At 39.2% G+C, this 21,036-nt stretch overlaps 1 protein-coding gene across 2 annotated transcripts; it reads right to left on the reverse strand.

Annotated features, from left to right (window-relative positions):
* Positions 1–1,090: 1,090 nt before the first annotated feature.
* srpx (sushi-repeat containing protein X-linked) lies at positions 1,091–20,736 on the reverse strand. Of its 2 annotated transcripts, XM_044217015.1 has the most exons (10): positions 20,459–20,736; positions 13,057–13,113; positions 10,398–10,586; positions 8,935–9,111; positions 7,097–7,223; positions 6,835–6,956; positions 6,053–6,232; positions 4,329–4,462; positions 1,937–2,058; positions 1,091–1,851 (listed from the first exon to the last, which is right to left on the reverse strand). In XM_044217015.1, exons 1-10 carry the CDS (start codon positions 20,517–20,519, stop codon positions 1,668–1,670), a joined length of 1,353 nt encoding a protein of 450 aa, XP_044072950.1. In that variant the 5' UTR covers positions 20,520–20,736; the 3' UTR covers positions 1,091–1,667. The 2 variants fall into 2 exon arrangements, with proteins under 2 accessions (XP_044072950.1, XP_044072951.1); XM_044217016.1 differs by lacking the exon at positions 10,398–10,586 and having other exon boundaries at positions 20,459–20,674.
* Between the last annotated feature and the right edge of the window lie 300 nt (positions 20,737–21,036).

Here is a 21,036-nt window from a genome sequence, read left to right on the forward strand (position 1 = left end):
TTAAACTATTTATATGACTGATTAAGTGCTGTCTTTGTTAGTGTACAGCTAGAAAACTAGTTTGTGCTTTTTGACTGTAGACTTATGACTATACTACCAAAAAATTCATCTTTTCTCTAAAGTCTTTTTTTGTCCAAAAAGTCCTAAACATATCTAAGTAATTGTTGTTATGTAGGACATACAAAAATACGAAATGCTTTTTTGCAATAAAAAAGCAGAATGTTCTATCCAATCCAAAACCTTGATGCAACAATACACCCGGGCCTGAATGGGGAAACTGATTTCAGACACTTTGTGTGAAACATTTATTTCCATAACTGTGCTTACCTTATTTTCTGTTTTTGATGTATTGTTTTTTTTTTTCTCTAAATGTTTTGCTGTGTGAGTTTTGGGGAAGTACTTTCTAAATGACACTCATTATCTTGTCAATCACCTGTTGTCCCAATTATTCACTCAGGAAACACCTGTGAATGAATGCATAAAAAGGTCCGGTTCAGATGTTATCTCCTGATTTTGTACCCTTGCTGAAGAACTGCCAAGGTTGTTTTTTTTTTTTATTGTTTCATGAACAAGCCATGTACCCAATATTTGATCAAAAATCCACATTACATCATGCTTCTCATTCCCACAGATGTCCACTGCTAGCTAGCTTACAGCTAACATCTGTACAGTTAGTATATTGGCTGTTTTGGGCGGATGAACAAACAGTCCAACAGTACTGTTACGAGCTGCAAGGCGAAGATTTGCTTTGCTTTCTGTCTAACACACCTTTAGTGTGTGTTCCAGCCTTTATGTTAAGCTAAGTTATTTCCCAAAATGTTGAACTATTACTTTAAAGTTGCTATTGTGTTATTATGTTAAACAAGTTGTTTGTACTAGAAAATGTTGAAATAATCATTAATAGTCAACAACATTTTTGTTGTTTTAAGCAAAGAAACTGTTGAGAACTCAATTGTAGACAAACATAATTGATAAAGATGGAGATTTTTGCAGTCCATCCTTTCCCCATTCTTCAGTTTCTCTCTTGACTTGTCCTCAGACGATCACGCATGTCTCTCACACTCACATTGACAAACTGAAGATCACTTCCTCAATGAAAGACATATTTAATCAGTGTCATGTGAATTCAGACGTACAGCGTACTAACAGAGCAGTCCTATCACTGTCCTGTCCTGTACACAAAACACACACACAGTACTCAGTGTCAGAATACATCATTATTAGAGACGTGAGACATAAATATTAGACAGGTGAAGAGTTTTCCAGTTCATACAGTAAAAATACTTTTTGTACAAAATAGTAAAACATATTTCTGCTTTGAAAATATTAATAATAATAATAAAACATTCAGATAGACAAGACACAGGAATCAATATGATTGTAATGTACTGTAGGACCCACTCCATTTAGTAACCTCTTAATAAATCTGCTTGCTTCAGATCAGTGCCATGACTGACATCTCGATCTTTGATGGCGCGCGCACACACACACACACACACACACACACGGACGCACTCACACACGGACGCACTCACACCTTCTGGATACAGGACTGAATGAGTTCAGGTAGGAGTGTGTGTGTTAGAAACAGAAGATCTGACTAGGTCTTGTCTGCTGTGACTGAGGAGGAAAAGGATCAAAGATGGCTGAGAGTTTGTGGAAGTGTTTTATGATTGGCAGGTCTGGCCCGCTTCCTGCTGCAGCACCATCTCATCCTTGCGGAGGGGGAAGGTGTCGATGGTGGTGAATAATTCAGCCGCTGTGATCGGGAACGGGTAGCGCTGCTTGTCCATGCCCTGCTTGTCTACCAGCACCATTTGGAAAGACCTTTGAGGAATCCGGAGCAGTAACCTAGGAAACGCACATCCGCTCAGTAAGCAGCTGGAGCGAGCCAAAGACACATTTTGAAAGTGTGTGTGTGTGTGTGTGTGAATACCTGATCTGCAGGGCCAGTGCTGGAGGGAGCAGCCTGTGTCGAATTCGGCCAATCTGTGCTGGGTAAGTCCCAACCAGCTCAATTACTGTCACGTGCCTCAGGTCCAGTCCACACTGAGCGTGCTGTTCCCACAAAGAGAGAGAGAAGGATATAAAACTCTGTTGAACCAAAAATGGCATAGATAGCACCCGGGGCTGCAACTAACCATTAAAAAATGTGTTTTGCTTATTGTTACTTTCCTTGGATGTTTGAACTTCACTGTACAAAATGATGTGTGTGCAGAGTTTGACACTAGAAGGCTGTTTTCACATTCATCTGCTGAAGGGGGAAAGTTTCACTGTGCTCACCTTTATATCTGAGTTTAAGACGTGAACATATGAGCAGGATTTTCTAACATCACAACTAGTTGGGAAGCCAGTCGTGGTCCAGTATGAAATTTACACAAATGTGATTTGGAAACTTGAACCTCCAGTGCACAAACTAGACCAGGAGACATCTAGGAGACATCTGCTGATTATTTTGTAGATGAATTGTTTATATAAATGCCTGACATTAGAGAAAAATGCCCGTTAGAATTTCCCAGACTCGTGTAATACCTGATTACTGAAGAAACTCTGTACAGCATGTACAGTACTACCTCTGTTGTGTCTGGTTTCCAAGTATCAAACTCACTATACTCAAACCTACTTTGTGCTACAGGAATATTTTAAAATAAACACATTTTTCTATAGACTGACTGACTGCTTTCTTTCTGTTGGAGAATATTTCCATTATTGAACCATTTCTATGGAGCGCCCAGGTGGCCTCAGGGTTAAGGCACTGACCATAAACCACACGAGTCTGAGACCTTTCTTGCATTTTATTCCCCATCTCTCTATCCCCCTTATTTCCTGTCAACTCTCTACTGTTAGCTATCCAAAAAAGTACGATGTACAGCAGTGGTTTCCGACCTCTTTATTCTGACGTACTCCCACAGCTCACCCATTTTGTTCTAAATGTTAAAATTTTGACTGATTTTAAACTGGATGTTATTTAACACTAATAATTATATAAAAGTGTATTTTGTTACAATAATTTTTCATACAAGATATAGGTGTCCTGAAATTGCTCATGTTTAAACTTTTAGTCTTTTTTTCAGTAGGTTTGGTCAAGTTTGCATTTGTAGTTTTCACACACACTCACGTGGTGTTCAGGTGTAATAGCTAACTCAGGTTGCTGGAAGGTGGTGTCCTATCCAGTCAGCCTGTTGTAGCTGGTAGTTCATTGGTTGTTGTGGTACTAAAGATCAGCTTCACACCAATGTCTAATCCTACTTGTGTGTTTATTTTCCTTCTAAACAAATTAATTTGAATATATATCATGATATCAATTTTTTTATTAGCTGAGCTGCTCTATAATATTTCCAGAAGTACCCCCTGGGGTACCCTGGTTATGAGTCACTGATGTAAAGCTACAACCACAATTTGTGCTTTTTGACTGCAGATTTAGAGTCTATTGTGCCCAAAGGGGAAATTTGTTTCCACAGTGTGCTCAGCATAAAAAAAATCTTATTAAAGTTATTTGGTTTATAACTAAGCCCAAAAAGTTGTATTTTCTTAAAACAAAAGAAAATCTAATCGGCCACTGCAGCAAGATTATTTCAGACTGTTTGCAGTAAATAAGTGACGGCATATTGAAAAAAACAAATTGCCTCAATAACTGCAAGACATTTGATTCTAGAAATGCTTCAAAGTTGTTTGTATTAGAAACAGGTTGAAGTAATCTTATTTATTAAATTTAAGGAAATAGAATTAAATCGTATAAAATGAGTATTGTTTCAAACTGTCTGAGGTGACGTCTTCACATTTCTTGTTTTGTCCAAACAACAGTCCAAAACCCAAAGTTATTAAATTACAATCCTATAAAACAGCAAATCCTCACAATGGAGGAGCAAGAACCAGAGAATATTTGGCATTTTTGCTTAGAAAAAGACTGAAACGATTAATCAGTTACCAAAATAATTGATAATTCATTTTCTGTTCTGACTTATCGATTAATCGACTAATCAATTCAACAAGTCTCTATAACTACCTGGCAGATTTCAGGACTTGTTTATAAACTGACTGTCTTCTAACATGATCTTGTCTTTCAGCTGATGACCCAGTCACTTTGAAAGGTCAGGTTTTTAAAGACAGCTCTGACATAATGGTATCTGACGAGCCACGGAAATATCCAGCCCCAGAACAGCCTTATCAAAGCTGGTGTCAGCATCATCTGTTCATCGCCTTGGCATTTTCTGTTATTTGTCTCACTTCTTTGTCCTCTTAGGCAGCAAAGCGAGAAAGAAAACTTCTTCCCTCCGTCTCAGTCGCCTCAGATACCACTCATGTTCTCCCTGTGAGTTGTGCCCCACCTGTAAGTTGGTCATCTGGAAGCGGTAATTATGATTGGCAGCCGTTGGGGCCGAGATAATGAGGAGCCGTCGTTTCTCATAGAACTGGTCCAGCAGTGCAGCAGCCGTACGCACTCCCACGTTAATGTTCATGGCTGTGATGACAATGAATGTACAATTAAGTGATACGGCAAGACATGATACACAGTACAAGATTTAATGCTAAACCATATTACAGTGAGATGCTGCATAATTGGATTCTTTAGGGCTGTTGAGCAGATGGAATCAAATAAGAAGCTCGTGCACCATCGAAGTGTATTCAACAGTGATCCTGCTCATGGCCTGTTGCACAAGAGCTGCAACACAATCTCTCCCATCTGCTTCTTTTTCATGTCTCACAGATACAGACATTCAATAGAGTTTTCTAATCGATGGATAGCAGGGGGGGCCATTTTCTCCTCCACTGAGCTTCTCACATGGAACCAGTTTAGGACAGGTAGGCAAACTTTACATAAGACTGTTGTGTTTATTGCCACTATGGCACAAGACAGTACAAAGCAAATAAAAAATAAATGAGAGTCTGAGATCGGAGAAGATACTGAGAATGAAACATAGAAACTGTTGCCAGAATTGACTGACATTAAGTAGTCCATTCAGAGCCTCAAACATGCCCAATCAGCATAAAAGTAGCCCAATTTTTTAATTTTCTGTCGGACGTGGGGTTTCTTTGTATACTCAACTCCCCATTATGATCTGTGGCTAGGACTAGTACTAGTATTAGTAATACTAGTCCTAAAATGATCCTCTGCTCACCTGTTTTTATTAGTAAAATTAGGCAAACCTAAATCCACGGTTACAATAATTCAAAACTCTTCACTTATATGAACAGAATGTACACATTTCAAGGCTTTTATCACAGAGCTGACCAAATAACAATTTGAAAAGGGAAAAAAACATTTCAGCCCAGATAATAATAATAATAATAATAAACTTAATTTCTATAGCGCCTTTACAAACCATAGTTAGAAGGTGTTCACAAAATACAATACCATACAGATAAAACAAAAAAAATAGCATTAAAACGTGCAAATAGTTAAACAACAAAATATACAGAACAAAATCAAAACATTTGAATAGGCAGAAAAATATTATACAAATGCCAGTCTGTACAGGTAAGTTTTTAAAAGCTTTTTAAAGTAAGTTACTGACTCAGCTGATCTGATGCTGACGGGGAGTTTGTTCCACAGCGTTGGAGCTAAAACAGTAAAAGCATGATCCCCTTTGGTTTTAAGCCTGGACTGTGGAACTTTTAACAGCATTTGATTTAAGATGTAATAAACTTAAATGTCATTCGGTTTTGTTTTTTCATATCAGTCACTGTATGTTGAGCCTACTCAATCTCAATGATACCAACTGGAGAGGAGGAGGGGCAGACTCACTGGCAGTGGTTCACTCATTGTCTTGGGTCCATAAACCAAAGAAACATAAAAATTTATGTTGTGTCATAAAGGATCGCTGTTATTACGATTCCATCTACTCTTATTATCTACTCACCTTTTATTGTTTTTATGATTTTCTCCTTTTGGCTTTTTTGTTTGTTGTTTATTATATTCCTGCAGCTGCATTGTTAAGTTCATTTTTGAACTGCTAGGAGCAATTAAAAATAAATAAATAATACGTTTAAATAACAAAAGATTGTTGTGTTTGTGTAAGTGTGTGTGTGTTTATCTGCATGCAGTACGTACGTGCACAGGTTGTGTCTGTGCCAGACCAGGTGAGTCCATACTGACACACTCTGGCAGCGCTGCCCTGCAGCTCGTAGCCACCGGTGCAAGTGAAATCGCAAGTGGCCCCGTAGTTGTCTCCATCACTGTCACACTTCATGTAACCGTTGTCTGGGGGAAACAGTGGGCTGCAGCGGCGCACTACACAGACAGAGAGGCGCATTAGACACAAAATGTTGGGAAACATGACAGTTCAGTGAAGTGGCATTAAAGGAATGAAAAAAGACAGAGGAAGACAAATTGTTGTTGGAAGAATTAAATAGTTTTAGCCATGCTAAAACAGATATCAAATGGTACTGTTTTATTTTAAGGGTCCATAATTTCCAAATAATTTCCTACAAAAAGTTTCCTTAAAAAAACTATGTAATTTGGTACTAATTATAGGGAAATTATAGGAGTTTCCATGAGAGAAATGTTCATTTAAACCCAAGTAAATGATAATTTATTACTGAAAATTTTATTCCCAATGTATGTTGAATTGTACTCTTGCCTGCAGCCAATTATCATTTTGGCAAGTTCAACTGACCTGCTGTGCACTGATTAAAAGACACATAGGTTACACTAGCAATTAATTTGATATAATTAGAAGTGTAACAATTTAATACAGTTTCTATTAGTACCATTATTAGTAGCACATATCATAGCACTTTTCAGGAGACTTCTTGGAAATAACCCATAAAATAAAGTGTTACTGAAAATCCTACTCCACACATATTACCAAAAAGCTGCTTTTAGTAGCTCACCTCGCACTCTGACAGTGAAGCGACAGGATCCTTTGTTCCCTGCACGGTCAAACACAGTGTAGGACATCTTATGGAGCCCCTCTGGAAAGTCTGATTTTGAAGGTTTCCCTTTCAGGATAACACTGCAAAAGACAGGCTTTGTTTTAATCTTCCACTGTGATCTTCCTGTTCAGAGAGGGATAACCAACAGGACTAAAACAGACTAAGTGCACTGAAGCAAAATGGGAGAAAAGCTAAAAAGGGTGGTGGAGATGAGACTGACTCTGTAAGGATGCCATCTGCAGTGTCTACACCCTCTGGTGTGTCCCAGGTCACCCTCGCTGTCAGTTTTCCCGGTTCTGCCCACTTATCCTTCAGATTGGGACACTTGATTTTTGGAGGATCAATATCTACAGAGAGAGAGAAAGAAAACTTTAACAAATGGAGAACAAAAGACAAAGCTAATCTCTAAATCACATCACATCGTCCACATTTAAATGTATATACTGTATTAATACATAGGCCACAAATGAAGAATTGGAAATGGAAATCTATTGGCCAGAACAGGAAGCGTATCAATGGACTGTTCACTAGTCTCCTCTTGCAGTTTCCAATGATAATGGTGGCAGATTTACCACTTAAATTTCTAGTAATTTTTGAAACAATGAGTCCTTGATTTCAGACAGAGGTAGACAAAAGCAGCTTCTCATTTCTAGCCAGTGACTGTCAATTCTGCTGGCTGAAATGACAACCATCACTGGCACTGGCTAGCCAGCTAATTAGCTCCATGTGTTGGTTGAAAATGGTGACAGCAGCTGACTTTTCATTGTTTCCAGTGGACTCATTTTAAAACAAGAATCTTGAAAAGGGGAATCTTAAATATGCACATGATGGCTACAGACATGATATAATGCTAAAAGGCTGAGGCTAAAGTTACATGTCCCAGACAAAAACTCAGCGTCCTCACCAGTTGATGATTAGAAGAAATGGAAATAAAGAAACAGCATAATCTGTGTACTGAGGTGTAGAGCTAGTCATGTAAAATCAGACTGTAACACAACCCTGTTTGGCTGCTTAGCTTTTATACTTGTTTGTATGTTCAAACAGTACGTTTTCACTTTTAAAGTTACAAGAGAAAAGACTTTTAGAATGAGGACTAACCCATGAGTTCAGCAAACATAACGGTATCCCCAAATACAATAAAGACAGAGCTGCTAAGGTTAGCCTAAATGCTGATAGCATCACAACCTGCTTCAGTGAGGAAATATTACACAGTGGATGTGCTAGTCCTGTAACCCCACAAACTAGTTAATGAAATGCTCCTTTGCCTTGGAAGGGTTACTACTGTAGGCTGTATGCGAGATAGCCAGACATGCTAACAACTGCAGCTTACATTAGAGCAGATAAAAAAACTGTTTAATCAATTCTTGGGTTTTGGATTTGGAAAGGCAAAAAACAGACACCACCCTCCACCTCTCTCTCTTACTACAGCCCCAAGCACATCACTTCAACATGCAAAGCTCCCTCCACACTGCAGCACTGTGGCACTATTTTCCAACAAAAACACCTCATTCTCCGATAGTATTCAAAGTCTAATGATCAAGCAGGACAGAGACACTGTGAGATGGCTTGATGTGAAATTTTTTTACAAGTGATCTGGCCAAAGACTTGGTTTCAAGAGTCAAAACACATTTTTAAGGTGACACCAAAAAAGAAACAGACGCAATGTCACCTCACAAACAACATTGTTAGGACGTGATGGCTGTGGTGCAGTGAGATCTGATGAGTCTGTGCACAAACAAACCCTGTGGTTGTTCACTGTTACCAAGGTCACCTCAGTGCAGGTCTTATAGCTTCTGGTCATGAGAGACAAACCACAGAATGTGTTTGTGTGTGTGTCTGTGTATATGTAGATGTCTAGAGGCCTGTTTTTTCCAAACATCCATCACATAACCTTGTATTAGGAGGAATACTGTTTGTCGTAGAGTAGTCTGCAGCTGACATTATGCCTTAAGTAAGTAATTACCTGTTACATGAATTTTTACTATATGCAGCTCAGTAGTCTGTTGTCCTCTGTGGGAGATGAAATTGTGCACAAAAGAACAACACATACAGTCTTACCAACACAGGTGGGGACTCCGGCGCTCCACGCCTTGCTGTGCTGGCAGGTTGCCATCTTCTGGCCCTTCAGACTGAATCCAGGGGAGCAGAAAAACTCACAGCGAGAATTGAAGTAGGAGCCATCCGAACACTTGTAGCCGCCGTTAACGGGCATGTTCAGCTTGGGACAGCGAATCTCTGTCAGAGAAACAGCTCAGTGTTGATGGAAGATTAAAGAATGATTTGCTTAATTTGGTTCAGGTACATGCAATAACATATATCATATAGCCATTTTTTGGCATATCCAGATTGTATCCAGATTGATTTTAGAAAGTCTGGATAGCAAAAAAACACATGAAATGTGATTTTTGCAAATTGAATCCAACCCGCATTTGGAGGTGGTTTGAAATGCGATTCCAATCGGATTTCTACAGATTCGTCTCAGTCCGCTCTGGCCGCTCAAATCGGATTTCAAAGTGTCTTTTGTGTCACTCACAATGTGACACAACAACAACGTCAAATCCAGAGTGATGGAAGTACATCAGAGCAGCTGAGCCAAGTCCCCAGGAAGTGCTCCGGGCTTTGAAGCCAATTTGACATAGTGGCCAAATCGTTGAATTACAACTGTTGGGTCCGTCACATGAGGCACACTAGCCCCAAAAGACTTTTTCCCATAGACTTACATTGTGAAAGAACTGGCTGTAAAACAGTATATACATTTTTTTGAGCTTCACAACCCCTGCAAAATAATTCATTTCATGATCAGAATTTCTGATTTGAGAAACAAATCTGATTTGCCTGCAGTCTGAACAAAGCCTATGAATGCCTTCAAAGTGAAAGTGTGCACTGTTATCCCTATTTTTTTAGAAATTATCTAATTTCTGGACTCTCTATAACGACCAGCTTTTCACCCCGCATTTGAGTGTGGCCATTCAGAGCAGCTATAAACACTTGTTTTCCGACAACGTACAAACTACCTTTTTTCGAGCATAACCCCACCTTAATGGCAGTAGTAGTAGTAATGGCAGTAATTTTCCATTATTATCCTGTGTGGAGTTATTTAGTGTCTCATGGTGTGAATACTGTTTTCAAAGAGGCTTTCACACCCTGCCAAGAATAGACTTCAGGGAGAATAAACTGATCCATGTAATTGTTTACAAATTTGTTGTATGAACATGAACCAATTTTCAAAATCCTGAACATCAGCTACAGGCAGTTTTATTTAATTAAAAATGTAAGATTTGGATGGAGAATATCAATAACAAAAAAACAAACTCCCTCCCTTGATGAAGATGAGAACCGCATGAGATGTGATTCAAAGTTGTGGAAACTGTGTGCAGACCTGCTGTTTCTTGGGCCAAGAATGAACTTGTCCAAAAAGATAAGAACTATTATCAGGAATCAACATGAGGCAGTATGTAGGTGCGTGGATGTGTGCATACTGTATATGCATGTGTGTATGTTAATACATTTTCGGTTCTTACCTCGGCAGGCGTAGTTAGAGGACCAGTGTTTGCTGGCCATACACACCACCTCTGAGCTCAGGGCCTCGTATCCCTGCTTGCAGCGTATTTTACAGCGAGTCCCCATCACATTCCTGTAGTGCTCTCCTCTGGGAGTGCGACAGCTCACGTCACCATGTTTTACCTTAATTGGAGCGCACCACGGTGTCCCTACAAATGGAGGAAAGATAGCTGCACTGACCTTTCCTTCTCTGCATCAAGGCAATTATATGTTTTTTATGGTGCAGCCTTGGAGCAGGAGAGACTCGTAATAATGTTAGTAATCAATAATAAGTACTTACCTGAAGACTATAAAAGCTTAGAAAGACTTCCTTTAAAAGTGTGAAAATGTGAAAACCCGCCCATCATCTGAGTTCAGACAGATACGGTGGATTTCTCATTACCTTATCTGCGACTTCCCATAATCCAACAGTGTCTCGTGAGGCAAAGAAGATAGTCTCACTTGAGGAAAAGACAGATAATGATGTGTAGAGAACACTTGAGTTTCAGGATGTGTGTGTGTGTGTGTGTGTGTGTGTGTGTGTGTGTGTGTGTGTGTGTGTGTGTGTGTGTGTGTGTGTGTGTGATAGAGTAAGAAAGTTTCCACACAGATAAAGATCTGTGTTGAGAGTGCAGCTCTTTATTGATACTTATCACACTACTGATATCAGCTGTTTGTTGTGCTATCTGTCCCTGGACCCATTTCCATCCCTCCAAGATTTAGTCTGTCCAAAACCTGACATTGATTAAACTGACCAAAGATGTATCAGTGTTGGTCTAGAAGAATAAAGTCCTACTTAAATGAATAGTTAGATGAGAAGTTACCAATTTCGTGTCTGTACGGTAAAAATGAAGCTAACCGGCCCGCAGCCAGCATAAAGACTGGAAACAGGGTGAAACAGCTAGCCTGGCTCTGCCTGAAGGTAACAAAATCCACAAACTAGCACCTCTAAACTCACGAATTAACATGTTATAGCTTGTTTGTTTAATCAGTACAAAAAGCAACTGTAAGATTGCAGTTTTATGGGGGGGGTTGTGCTGGGTTATTTCTTGGCTAGGCGCAGTAGCTTCCTAGATAATTAACTTTCTGGATTAAACAAACAGGATATAACATGTTACATAGTGAGCTTTATGAGCTTTAAAGGTGCTGGTAGGCAGATTTTTGTTACCTTTGGACAGAGCTGACTAGCTGTTTCCTCTGTTGTTAGCCTTTATGCTAAGTTAAGCTAACAGCTGCTGGCTATAGATATTGATCGTACAGATTTAAGAGTGGTATTGATCTGCTCATCTAACTCTCGTCAAGAAAACAAATAAGCGCATTTCCCAAAATGTCGAACTATTCCTTTAAGACCTCTCAGACAATTGCATTTGCTTTCAACATAGCTCTGCCCATCTCTACAACGCTTGTGTAAAAAATTCTTGTTTGATGCCAAGTTTGAGGGGCCACAGAGTTCTTATTCCAATACAAGGAAATCAAAATCTGCAGTTTATTTCCTGCTGGCTCAGGACAAACACTCAGCCCTGTGGACCAACACACACACACACGCACACACTTGGAGAGGAGAATACACACTAGTTTAGGCTAATTTCCAGTTGGAATAAAAATGAGTATTCATTTACACAGCAAGCCTCCCTCTCTCCCTCTCTCTCTGTGTATGTGTGTATGTGTTGGCAAAGTCTCCACAACCACTGAGTAAGAGAAAATAATATTACATTTGAGCTTTTACACAAGGGGAGCGTTTGGTTTGGCCTGGACGATAATGTTCCGTGTCTAACTGACCCCGAATTTAAAGCTGGAAGCTACTTTGATATAACTGAGTCGGTTTACAAAACTGGCTGAACTAACTGCCGTTGAATTATGCCTCTCTAAAGACACATAGAAATAAAAAAATACATCTTTCTAATTATAATCCTGTGTCCCTGTATTAATTGTTTAGTTATCTTTTGTTATATTCCAAATATATGTCAATAAAATATCAAGTAAAACTCAAAATGTTGACTTCATATAAGAATCCATCTCCTTTCTCTTCCTGTAAAACATTAAAATATTTTTGATGACACATCTTGAACTCAGGGGCATATAAATTAATCTACTCACTCAGCCTTTAACTAGTGGGTCATAGCAGCTAGCAGACATAGCAACTATCAGAGCTGTATCATAGGTCAGAGGTGTGTGTTTGAACCTCAGGCGGCAAAAACCTGTTTATGGTTTTGCTCTAATTTATTTATTTCTCCCTTGCCCTCCTGTTTCTGATTTAATAATGCTGGTGAGGGAGGTGTGGGTGCAAGCTAACAGTCCTCTACAACACCACATCGTGCTGTTTTCGCTATGCCACGGCCAGTTTTGAGCAATCCAATCAAATCAGAAGGATTTTATTTAAATTTCTCTCGCAGCTACACCCCACCCATATAGTCTGTATCACTCTGAAATAGCTCACATTAGATAATGTCGCTCTAATACTAGAGGAACATAGTTAACGCTCAAAGAGCTGTTGGTCTGTGTAACAATTCAGGAAAACACATTTACTTTGATCTCAACATAAGCAGTCCCTGAAGTGAAATGTGCGTCACTTTTCAGAATGCATGTACTTTATATAAATGCATGCATGTATTGGCAGTGTCAAACTAAGCAAGTAGTCACCTTTATATCTGCGAGAATGCCAGTCCTCATCGTCTCCGTAGCCATACTGTCCTGACCCTGGGGATGAAAGAAAAGAAGAAAAAGCAACTAATACGACGAAAAGAGCTGCATCGAAGATGTTAGGCAATGTTTGAAAGCATTGTCCTGGGCTGACCTGTAGGGCTTTTTTTTTTTTTTACTGCAAAACAGCACCAAGAACAGTCTTTAAAATATTGCTTAACTTTTCATCTGAACCAGACTCTTGGGGTATTTGGATCTTTTGGACAGACCACATGCACTAGGACTAAATCTCAAAAGATCCTCTTTTTCCAGCTGGTTTGGAAAAATGAATCTATTTAACACAGATTCATTCAGCTCAATCCAGTTTTTTTTGTTGTGCCCCCCTATTGAGTTTGGTAGAAATGGAAGGAGTGAAACTATTTTGAAATTTTTGGTTCCAAAACAGCTCCCATAGATCATACTTACCATTTTAAGTCAACTGTAACAGTGAACAGATCACTCAGACAGAGCAAAAGATATTTCAACCATAAAACAGCAGCATCCAAGCAGAACTGAAATATTTCTCAGTGTTGGCTGCAGAGCCAGTTGAGACACAGTTGAATGACACTGATAAAAATGTGAGGGGAATTGTGATGAGCAAGGACGATTATTTTAGGGAAGAGGAAGAAGGGAAGCAATAAAAAATGAGAGGAAAAAGGAAATGGGTGAGGAAGGGGTTAAAGTTGGGGGAAGGGTGTTCAACTGTGGCCCTGGGACGTTATGAACCCCGGCGTGAATGTGTCCTCTGTTCAGGATCCACAAGTGAAGGAGTGTTCCTCCCTCCTCCAGCTTCACATATCAGCTGTGAGTTGGTCATTGAACATGATACTGTGAGCACATCTCACGTCCTGTCCCCCATTCCTCATCATGCCTTTTCTGTCAGTTTAATAAAAGCTGTCTGGACCAAAATGCCGCAAGCTCTGAGGTTTTAGCATTCAGATCACACAGCATGGATTGTATGCAGCAAACCCACATACTGAGTGAGTCAGATTTAGCTGTCTAATGGGAAAACTTCAGTTTCTGCTTCTTAATGGGGGGAAGGAGGGAGGCAAGGTATGGAAAACTAATTACAGGTGTGTGTGTGTGTGTGTGTTTGTGTGTGTCTCCCCCTCAAAGTGAACATTAGAGCCACAAGCGCCAGAAAAATTATCAGTTCTGTAACAACTTGCAGCCATTCAAAGCAAACAGGATACACCAATTTACACCACTGCAAACTTGTTTCTGATTGGCCGGCAGGTGTTACCACAAACAATAACTTTATTCTCTCTTCTTCAGATGCAAATCACCTCATGAAACTGAGTTTTAAAGTTTTAATCCTTAAGATTTTCATGAAATGAAAAATGACGATAAGATGACCTCCCTATACAGAAGTTTAGTGGCGGAGTCCAACATTCTTGCTCAGGAACCGATGCACGCATGTAATCCTCATATTTTTTATCTCACTGATAAGAGCCTCACTGTTTACTTTTCACTCTCTTTACAACATCTCAGATCTGCATTAAGTTACTGCTAATGCAAAGTGAATATTTCCTACTGCTGCTGCTTCACTTTAAAAGCATTCAACTGGAGAAACACAGCATGGCTTTTCTCGTGAAGAAGCCCCGGAAAAGCAATTTATATTACTTATCACTGCTGTTTACCCTGACTGCGACTGTTAAATATGTCTGCAAAACATTTTCGGACATTATTTATTTTTTAAGAGAGTAATGGAGCATGATGAAGTTGGATGAAGGCTGCACACCTCCAACTCCTCAGCAAGGTAACAACTTTACTGTGTACTGCAGTTGTGTGGGAAACTACCCACGGCGTGTGCAGCGTCAGACAGTTGCTCATGATGAAATAATTGCAGCGATTTTTGACCTTCTTCTTTATTAAAACAACATGAGTTGGTTTGGCTGCACTGTAAACAGATACAACAGTTGCTCTTCTGTTGGCTTTCTGACAGAGTAGGTGCTCAGATCTAAAATCCATGATGAATGATAATCCTACCACAAGCACAGGAGCCAAATACATAATTCTCAGTTCTGACATTTAATCAATATCTCTCAAAGAAAAGGGCCCCAAACTCCATTATCCATTTATTAGTTATCTTAAAATAAAATAACTAATAAAGATTGAACATTGTTGTACCACACTAGCCTCCAATGGATTTCAAACACTCAAACAGAAATACAGTTCAACTTGTGTTCCAAGTCCAGTCGCCTTTGACTCAGCACATAGATATCAGAATCAGAAATACTTTATTGATCCCCGAGGGGAAACTCTTTTGTTACAGCTGCTCACTGTCACGTCAGTACACACAGGAATAGAAGTACTAAGCAAAAAATATAATACACTATAATAATGTATGACTGAGAATATTCAGACAATTCAACTAGTGGCTGCAGAACACAAGTTAACTTTTAATGATTTCGTAAATACATTTAGAATCTTTCTTTTCTATGTTTCCAGGCACTATGTTAACTGTCTGAAGAAATATTCAGTTGTTTCAACAAATGAGAGATGAGATATGTAAACAATAACATGCAAGACAGAACTTAAAACAGAACCAAAAACAGAACTTAGTCAAAGTTTATTGTTTATTGTCTTGAATTGTTTTCTTTTGGCCTCTGCATCCCAAATTTGTTTTGTTCAGGATTTCTCCCCTCTTCAAAGTTACCAGGAGGACAGAGGACATATGAGAACACTCAGAGCAGTGTGTACCCTTTAAACCTCACAGTATTAAGCATAAAATGTGCTTGATTAAACAAAACTCTTACATTTTGCAGAGCCTGGAGTCTTCTCTGTGAAAAAGTCTACGATACTAGCCTGCAGGGTGAGAAAGAAAGATATACTAACATGTATGTGTTGTAGGTGGCACCACACGAAAGCCAACAAGAAAAAAAAAAAAAAAAATTGGTGTATGTTCTGGGTGAAGTTATGTTGAAATGGATATGGTTTTTGGGTTGTTTTTTCTCACTTTGTCGAATAAAAAAGTTCAAACATGATATTAGTTCATTACAATACAACTGAGAATATGACTGCTACAAATACTGCTAAAATCAAATAACTGAACTTAAGAAGTAAAATAATGAATGAATTTTTACTATTAATATTGCTCAAGGATTTTAAAATAGGTGGACAATTTGTTTTTTAAATGCTTCAAAAACAGGAGATCTTAAAAATCTACATTTGAGTAAATAATATTTTGCCAGAAGAATCAAGTTGTTTACATGATACTTAACCTTAATTTCATTAGACTACATTTTTGGCTCCAAATACTTGACTTCTTTCTTTACAGGGATTGTATCAAGGTGATAAAGTATGTCCATGAATAGATGGGTTTACAATTATGTATGTTCGCATGTTTGAAAAACGCTGCAAAAGTGCCATCTAGGGTGCCCCTCCAGTGGAGAAAATGTGATGAAGTGTCCTCTAGGGTGCTGTTCCAGTGGAGAAAATGCAATACAGTGCCATATACTGCACCACATACAGCTGGTGCCCTTTTTTATTTTTTTCGCCACTGCCCCTCAGCCTGACTCTGCCGCTGTGATCTGCATTTATATCTAACAAATCTGTCAACATGATGAGGTGGGATCAACAGTCAGCATCACATTCCTGTTCATCTCTCTGACTTCAAAGGAGTTCTTAGCGAGAAAGATGTCAAAATGTTAGTAGTGCAGGAAGCGTAGAAGCTTGTCTTCCTGACGAACCTCTGGGAGTGAATAAACTTTACATTTCAGAGCCTGACATTCCAATTAGCGTTTTTTCTGCGGGGCCTGTAATATAAACTGTCATTATATGGAAGCTCACTCCCTGTTAATGTAGAAGTATAGCTACAGGCTAACAGAGCAGAAGAGAGCAGAAAATAAAATGCGATGTCATTTCTTTATCATTTAATTCAACACGCTGTGATTACAGAGTTACATAATTCCTTTCGGAGCACTAATGATTTCTGTGCCATGTATATCATCATGTCTGCTGCTGGTTTCTTAATCACATCAACAGTTTCTGACTCTGTGGAACAAACTGCTGTTTTATCTCCACTAACACTTTACAGTGAGGTAAAACAATTGCTAAGTAGTCATAGTGATGGACCCATAGCTCACCTCATATATAGTATTATATATATTATTATTATATGTTTGCGAGTTATCTGGATAGTATCTAATGTGGCTGTTTTATTGTTTTAATATAAATTTAAATCATAATTGATATAAACAATACTTATTGTAAATGTGTTTTGAATAACATTTTTAAAATCTATTTGCTGTTTTGTGTCATTCATTAACTAATGGTGTATTTCCAGTAAAGGCTCAGTGGCTGCTTGAGAAAATGAATAATAGTTGTTAGCAGCAGAGTTAATTGGGAATTATTCATTTAGAAAGTGTTCAGCATGCAGATTCGCAGTTAAAAACTCATCATTGTACAGTGCGTTATTAATATAGCATGTACCTGTCCTTGAAGCTGCACTAATCAATATTTTTGTATTAACAATGGATTAAACTACTATGTGAAATGTGAAAGGTGTCACTCATAGTGACAAACCCACAGTGAATGATCACCTGACTCTGCAGCTCCCCTCAGCTCTGCAGAGAATTTTAGCAACTTTTAGCACATTGTTTTGGTTTTCCGGCCCTCACACTCCCCTCTCACTCAGCTGTTTTCAGTGAAAAATCTCTGATAAACTCACCTGTACTCTACCTGCTCTGCACCAAACAGCAGACAGACACAGTTAGCAACTAGCTGGTGAACATAGTGGAGCATTTAGCAGCTAAAGAGACAGATATTTCCCTCAGGAGTTGGTGGAGACCAAAAACAGAGCTAAAAAGAGAGTGAATATCAGACTTATATTCATCAGATGGACACAAACACAACTTTAAATACATGGTAATGTTGCTTCATGTCTCATGAATGTTTAAATAGGCAAATATTTGCTAACAAATTCGATGATATATCAGTGTTGTGTTAACAGCTTGTTCCATTATACTGTCAACTACATTCTACTATGCTATACTTTACTATTCAGAGTTATTCAGTAACTTAAAAAGGCCAGAAATTACTTATTAAGGCTATTCAGTGCCACCTGCTGGACATGTTATATGTAATAGGCAGAGATGCAGCCAGCTGCATTCAATTAAGACTAACATGACTAAGAGTGTTTTTGCATGCAACCACATGTAAGTAATTTGCATTTTTGGATATAATTACTAGGTTTGATTGTTAATTTATAATAACCATCATGGGTGAGCAAATATTGGCTTAGTTTAATTGGACAGGTGAACACTAATGATCAGTCCATTCATATGTTTAGATGCAATTTATAATTATACAGTTCTAAATGTTTTTTAAGACTGTGACAGTCTTATACACTATTTCTTACAAATGTGGCGCAGTTATGTTGAGGCTCTACAGATGGCAATGTCGGTGAAACATCTCAACTACTATTGGATGGATTGCCATGAAATTTTGTGCAGACATTTATGGTTCCCAGAGGATGAATCCTAATGACTTTGTTGATGGCCTGCCTTTTCCTCTAGCGCCACCATGAGGTTAACATTTTGCCTCTTGTTACTTTCTCTGTATAACCACATAAAAACATCTTTGATGACACTTGGAATGAGGACTGGACGTTGCCTCTGTTTTCTTCCCGACATGCTGTTGCTGTTGTCAGCCAGCGACTGAGCTCATTTAACACTTCAGAACAGCAACTACTTCTTAGCTATTCATTAAAAGTTAGTTTATGATTTGTTTCCTTAGGCTTTCCTTTGTAACTATTCAGGATTCACCTTGTTAAGTGTTGCTATTTTTTCTGGCAGAAACACAACTGAACACTTATTAGAGTGACTGTTCTCCAGTGATGATGCTTACTGGCATTTCCCCAAGTTACTCCCTGTGTGTGGAGGATGTATCTTCCCCCCCAGACTCACATCAGCACAGGCATCGTCATGGAAAATATGATCAGGCTTTTACAAATACTTGCTGTAGATGGGTTTAACTGTAAGAAGTGATGTAGAACACACGTCAAGCTTAAAAACAGAACCTTAAAGATTTCCATTGTTAAAAAAGCAGTTTCTTTAAAAAAAAACTCCATATCTGAAGCATTTCCTTCTGGTGCACTCCCACCCAAGTTTGAGGCATGCACACTCAAATGATAAATGGGCTAATTGACCACCAGAACAAACACAAACACATCCCTGTAAAATAAACTCCTCATAAATGCACACACACACGCACACACGTACAGACCAGAGTCCACTGTCAGCTCGACAGGCAGTTTTTAGTCTGTCAGTGTAAATCTGCTCTGCAGCTTGCGTTCATGTTTCAGCCTGTATGATCATACAGCAGTGGTGAGCCACTCTCAAACCATCTACAGGCACATAGCCACTGTGACTGCGCACGCACGCTCACACACACACACACACACACACACACACACACACACACACACAATACTCCATCCAGACTTGAGAGCTTTGAAGTCATTTCAGCTCCTCACTGCAGGCCACAGGCCCTGCTCTGCCTGGCTCCATCTATCAGCAGAGCCTGTGTGTTTTCTTATGTTGGACGCTATACTCCAGTGTACGGCTGCAACTAATGATTATTTTGATTATCGATTAATCTGCTGGTGAGAAAATATTGAAAAATGTCCATCACATTTTCCCAGAGTCTTTTTTGTCCAACAGTCCAAAACCCCAAGATACTCAATTTACAAGGATATAAAACAAATTACTCTCACATTAGAGAAGCTGAACCAGAGAACGATTAATCGTTTATCAAAAATAGTTGCAGATTAATTTTCTGGCGATCAACTCATCAATTAATGGACTAATGTTGCAGCTCTGCTACAGTGTGTGAGCGAAAGAGAGTCCTTCTGTGTTTACTCAACACCAAGACAGAAACTCATCAGTACTGTAAATACTTCCAGAGACACCAACACTTACAAGATGTGAAAGCCATTTGCAGTAATTTCATTCAAATACTTGTTGAATAGGTCGCTCTAAGTAAAGCGTTAAGTGAAAATTAAACAAACACTGCAGTACAGTTGCAGGGCTTTCATTAGTGCCACAGACTGAGCTCTGTGCAGAGAAACGTCCCCCAGATGCACACTGCACTCCCCCCGCTTTCCACCCCCTCCACGTAAACACCAACGCGGTTCACCATAAACCAGCGGTGAGGATAAGAAGCCTCTAATGCATGCGCAAAAGCGACACAAAAAAACCTTCTCCTAACTCAACGCGTTAAACTAAATCCAGCCTCAAACCAGTGATATCCATTTCTTTTTCACCAGTCTAAAGATAAACTGTTCGATTATTTTATCCTACTGGTCCCAGCAGGGTTAATCATGTCCAGGAGGTGAATGAGGGCCTTTGTCAGTCCTTACCTTCATAACCGGAGCAGAAGCAGAGCTGGACAAACAGGAGCACCAGCGGCCACATGTCCATATCGAGACGCGGGACGGACGCTCTTCAACATGTGAAGGGGAGCTCGCAGGAAAACTTCCAGCGCATTCCTGCTTTCCAAAGGCCCGCCTCTTGCTCCAGAAACAAGGGAGGATTCTCCTAATACAGTCAGGCCTGGCCACCGGCATGAGGCGAGGCAGATAGAGGAGGCTGTGCCAACCCCTGTGGGTCAACTGTGACATGAAGCCTACTCGATTATCACCAGGAGAGACTGAAGTGCATCAACCTAATTCTCCTCATAAAGGTCCTTGACCTCATATAAGTGCACTTACTCACTTAGGTACACTTTTGAGGTGCTTGTGCTTTACTTGAGTATACAATACTCAACATACAAAACATACTAAGTAAAATACTAAATGTAATAAATAAATCAGTGGTTCTGAACCAGGGGGGCTGGACCCCATAAAGGAGTGAAATAAACTCACAAAATGATTAGGCCTGATTCCATTTGACAGAATCAAATACATATTTTTTTAACATAAAATGATGAACTGCACAT

This window comes from Siniperca chuatsi, linkage group LG12 (assembly GCF_020085105.1).
Source record: "Siniperca chuatsi isolate FFG_IHB_CAS linkage group LG12, ASM2008510v1, whole genome shotgun sequence".
Taxonomy (NCBI): Eukaryota; Metazoa; Chordata; class Actinopteri; order Centrarchiformes; family Sinipercidae; genus Siniperca; species Siniperca chuatsi.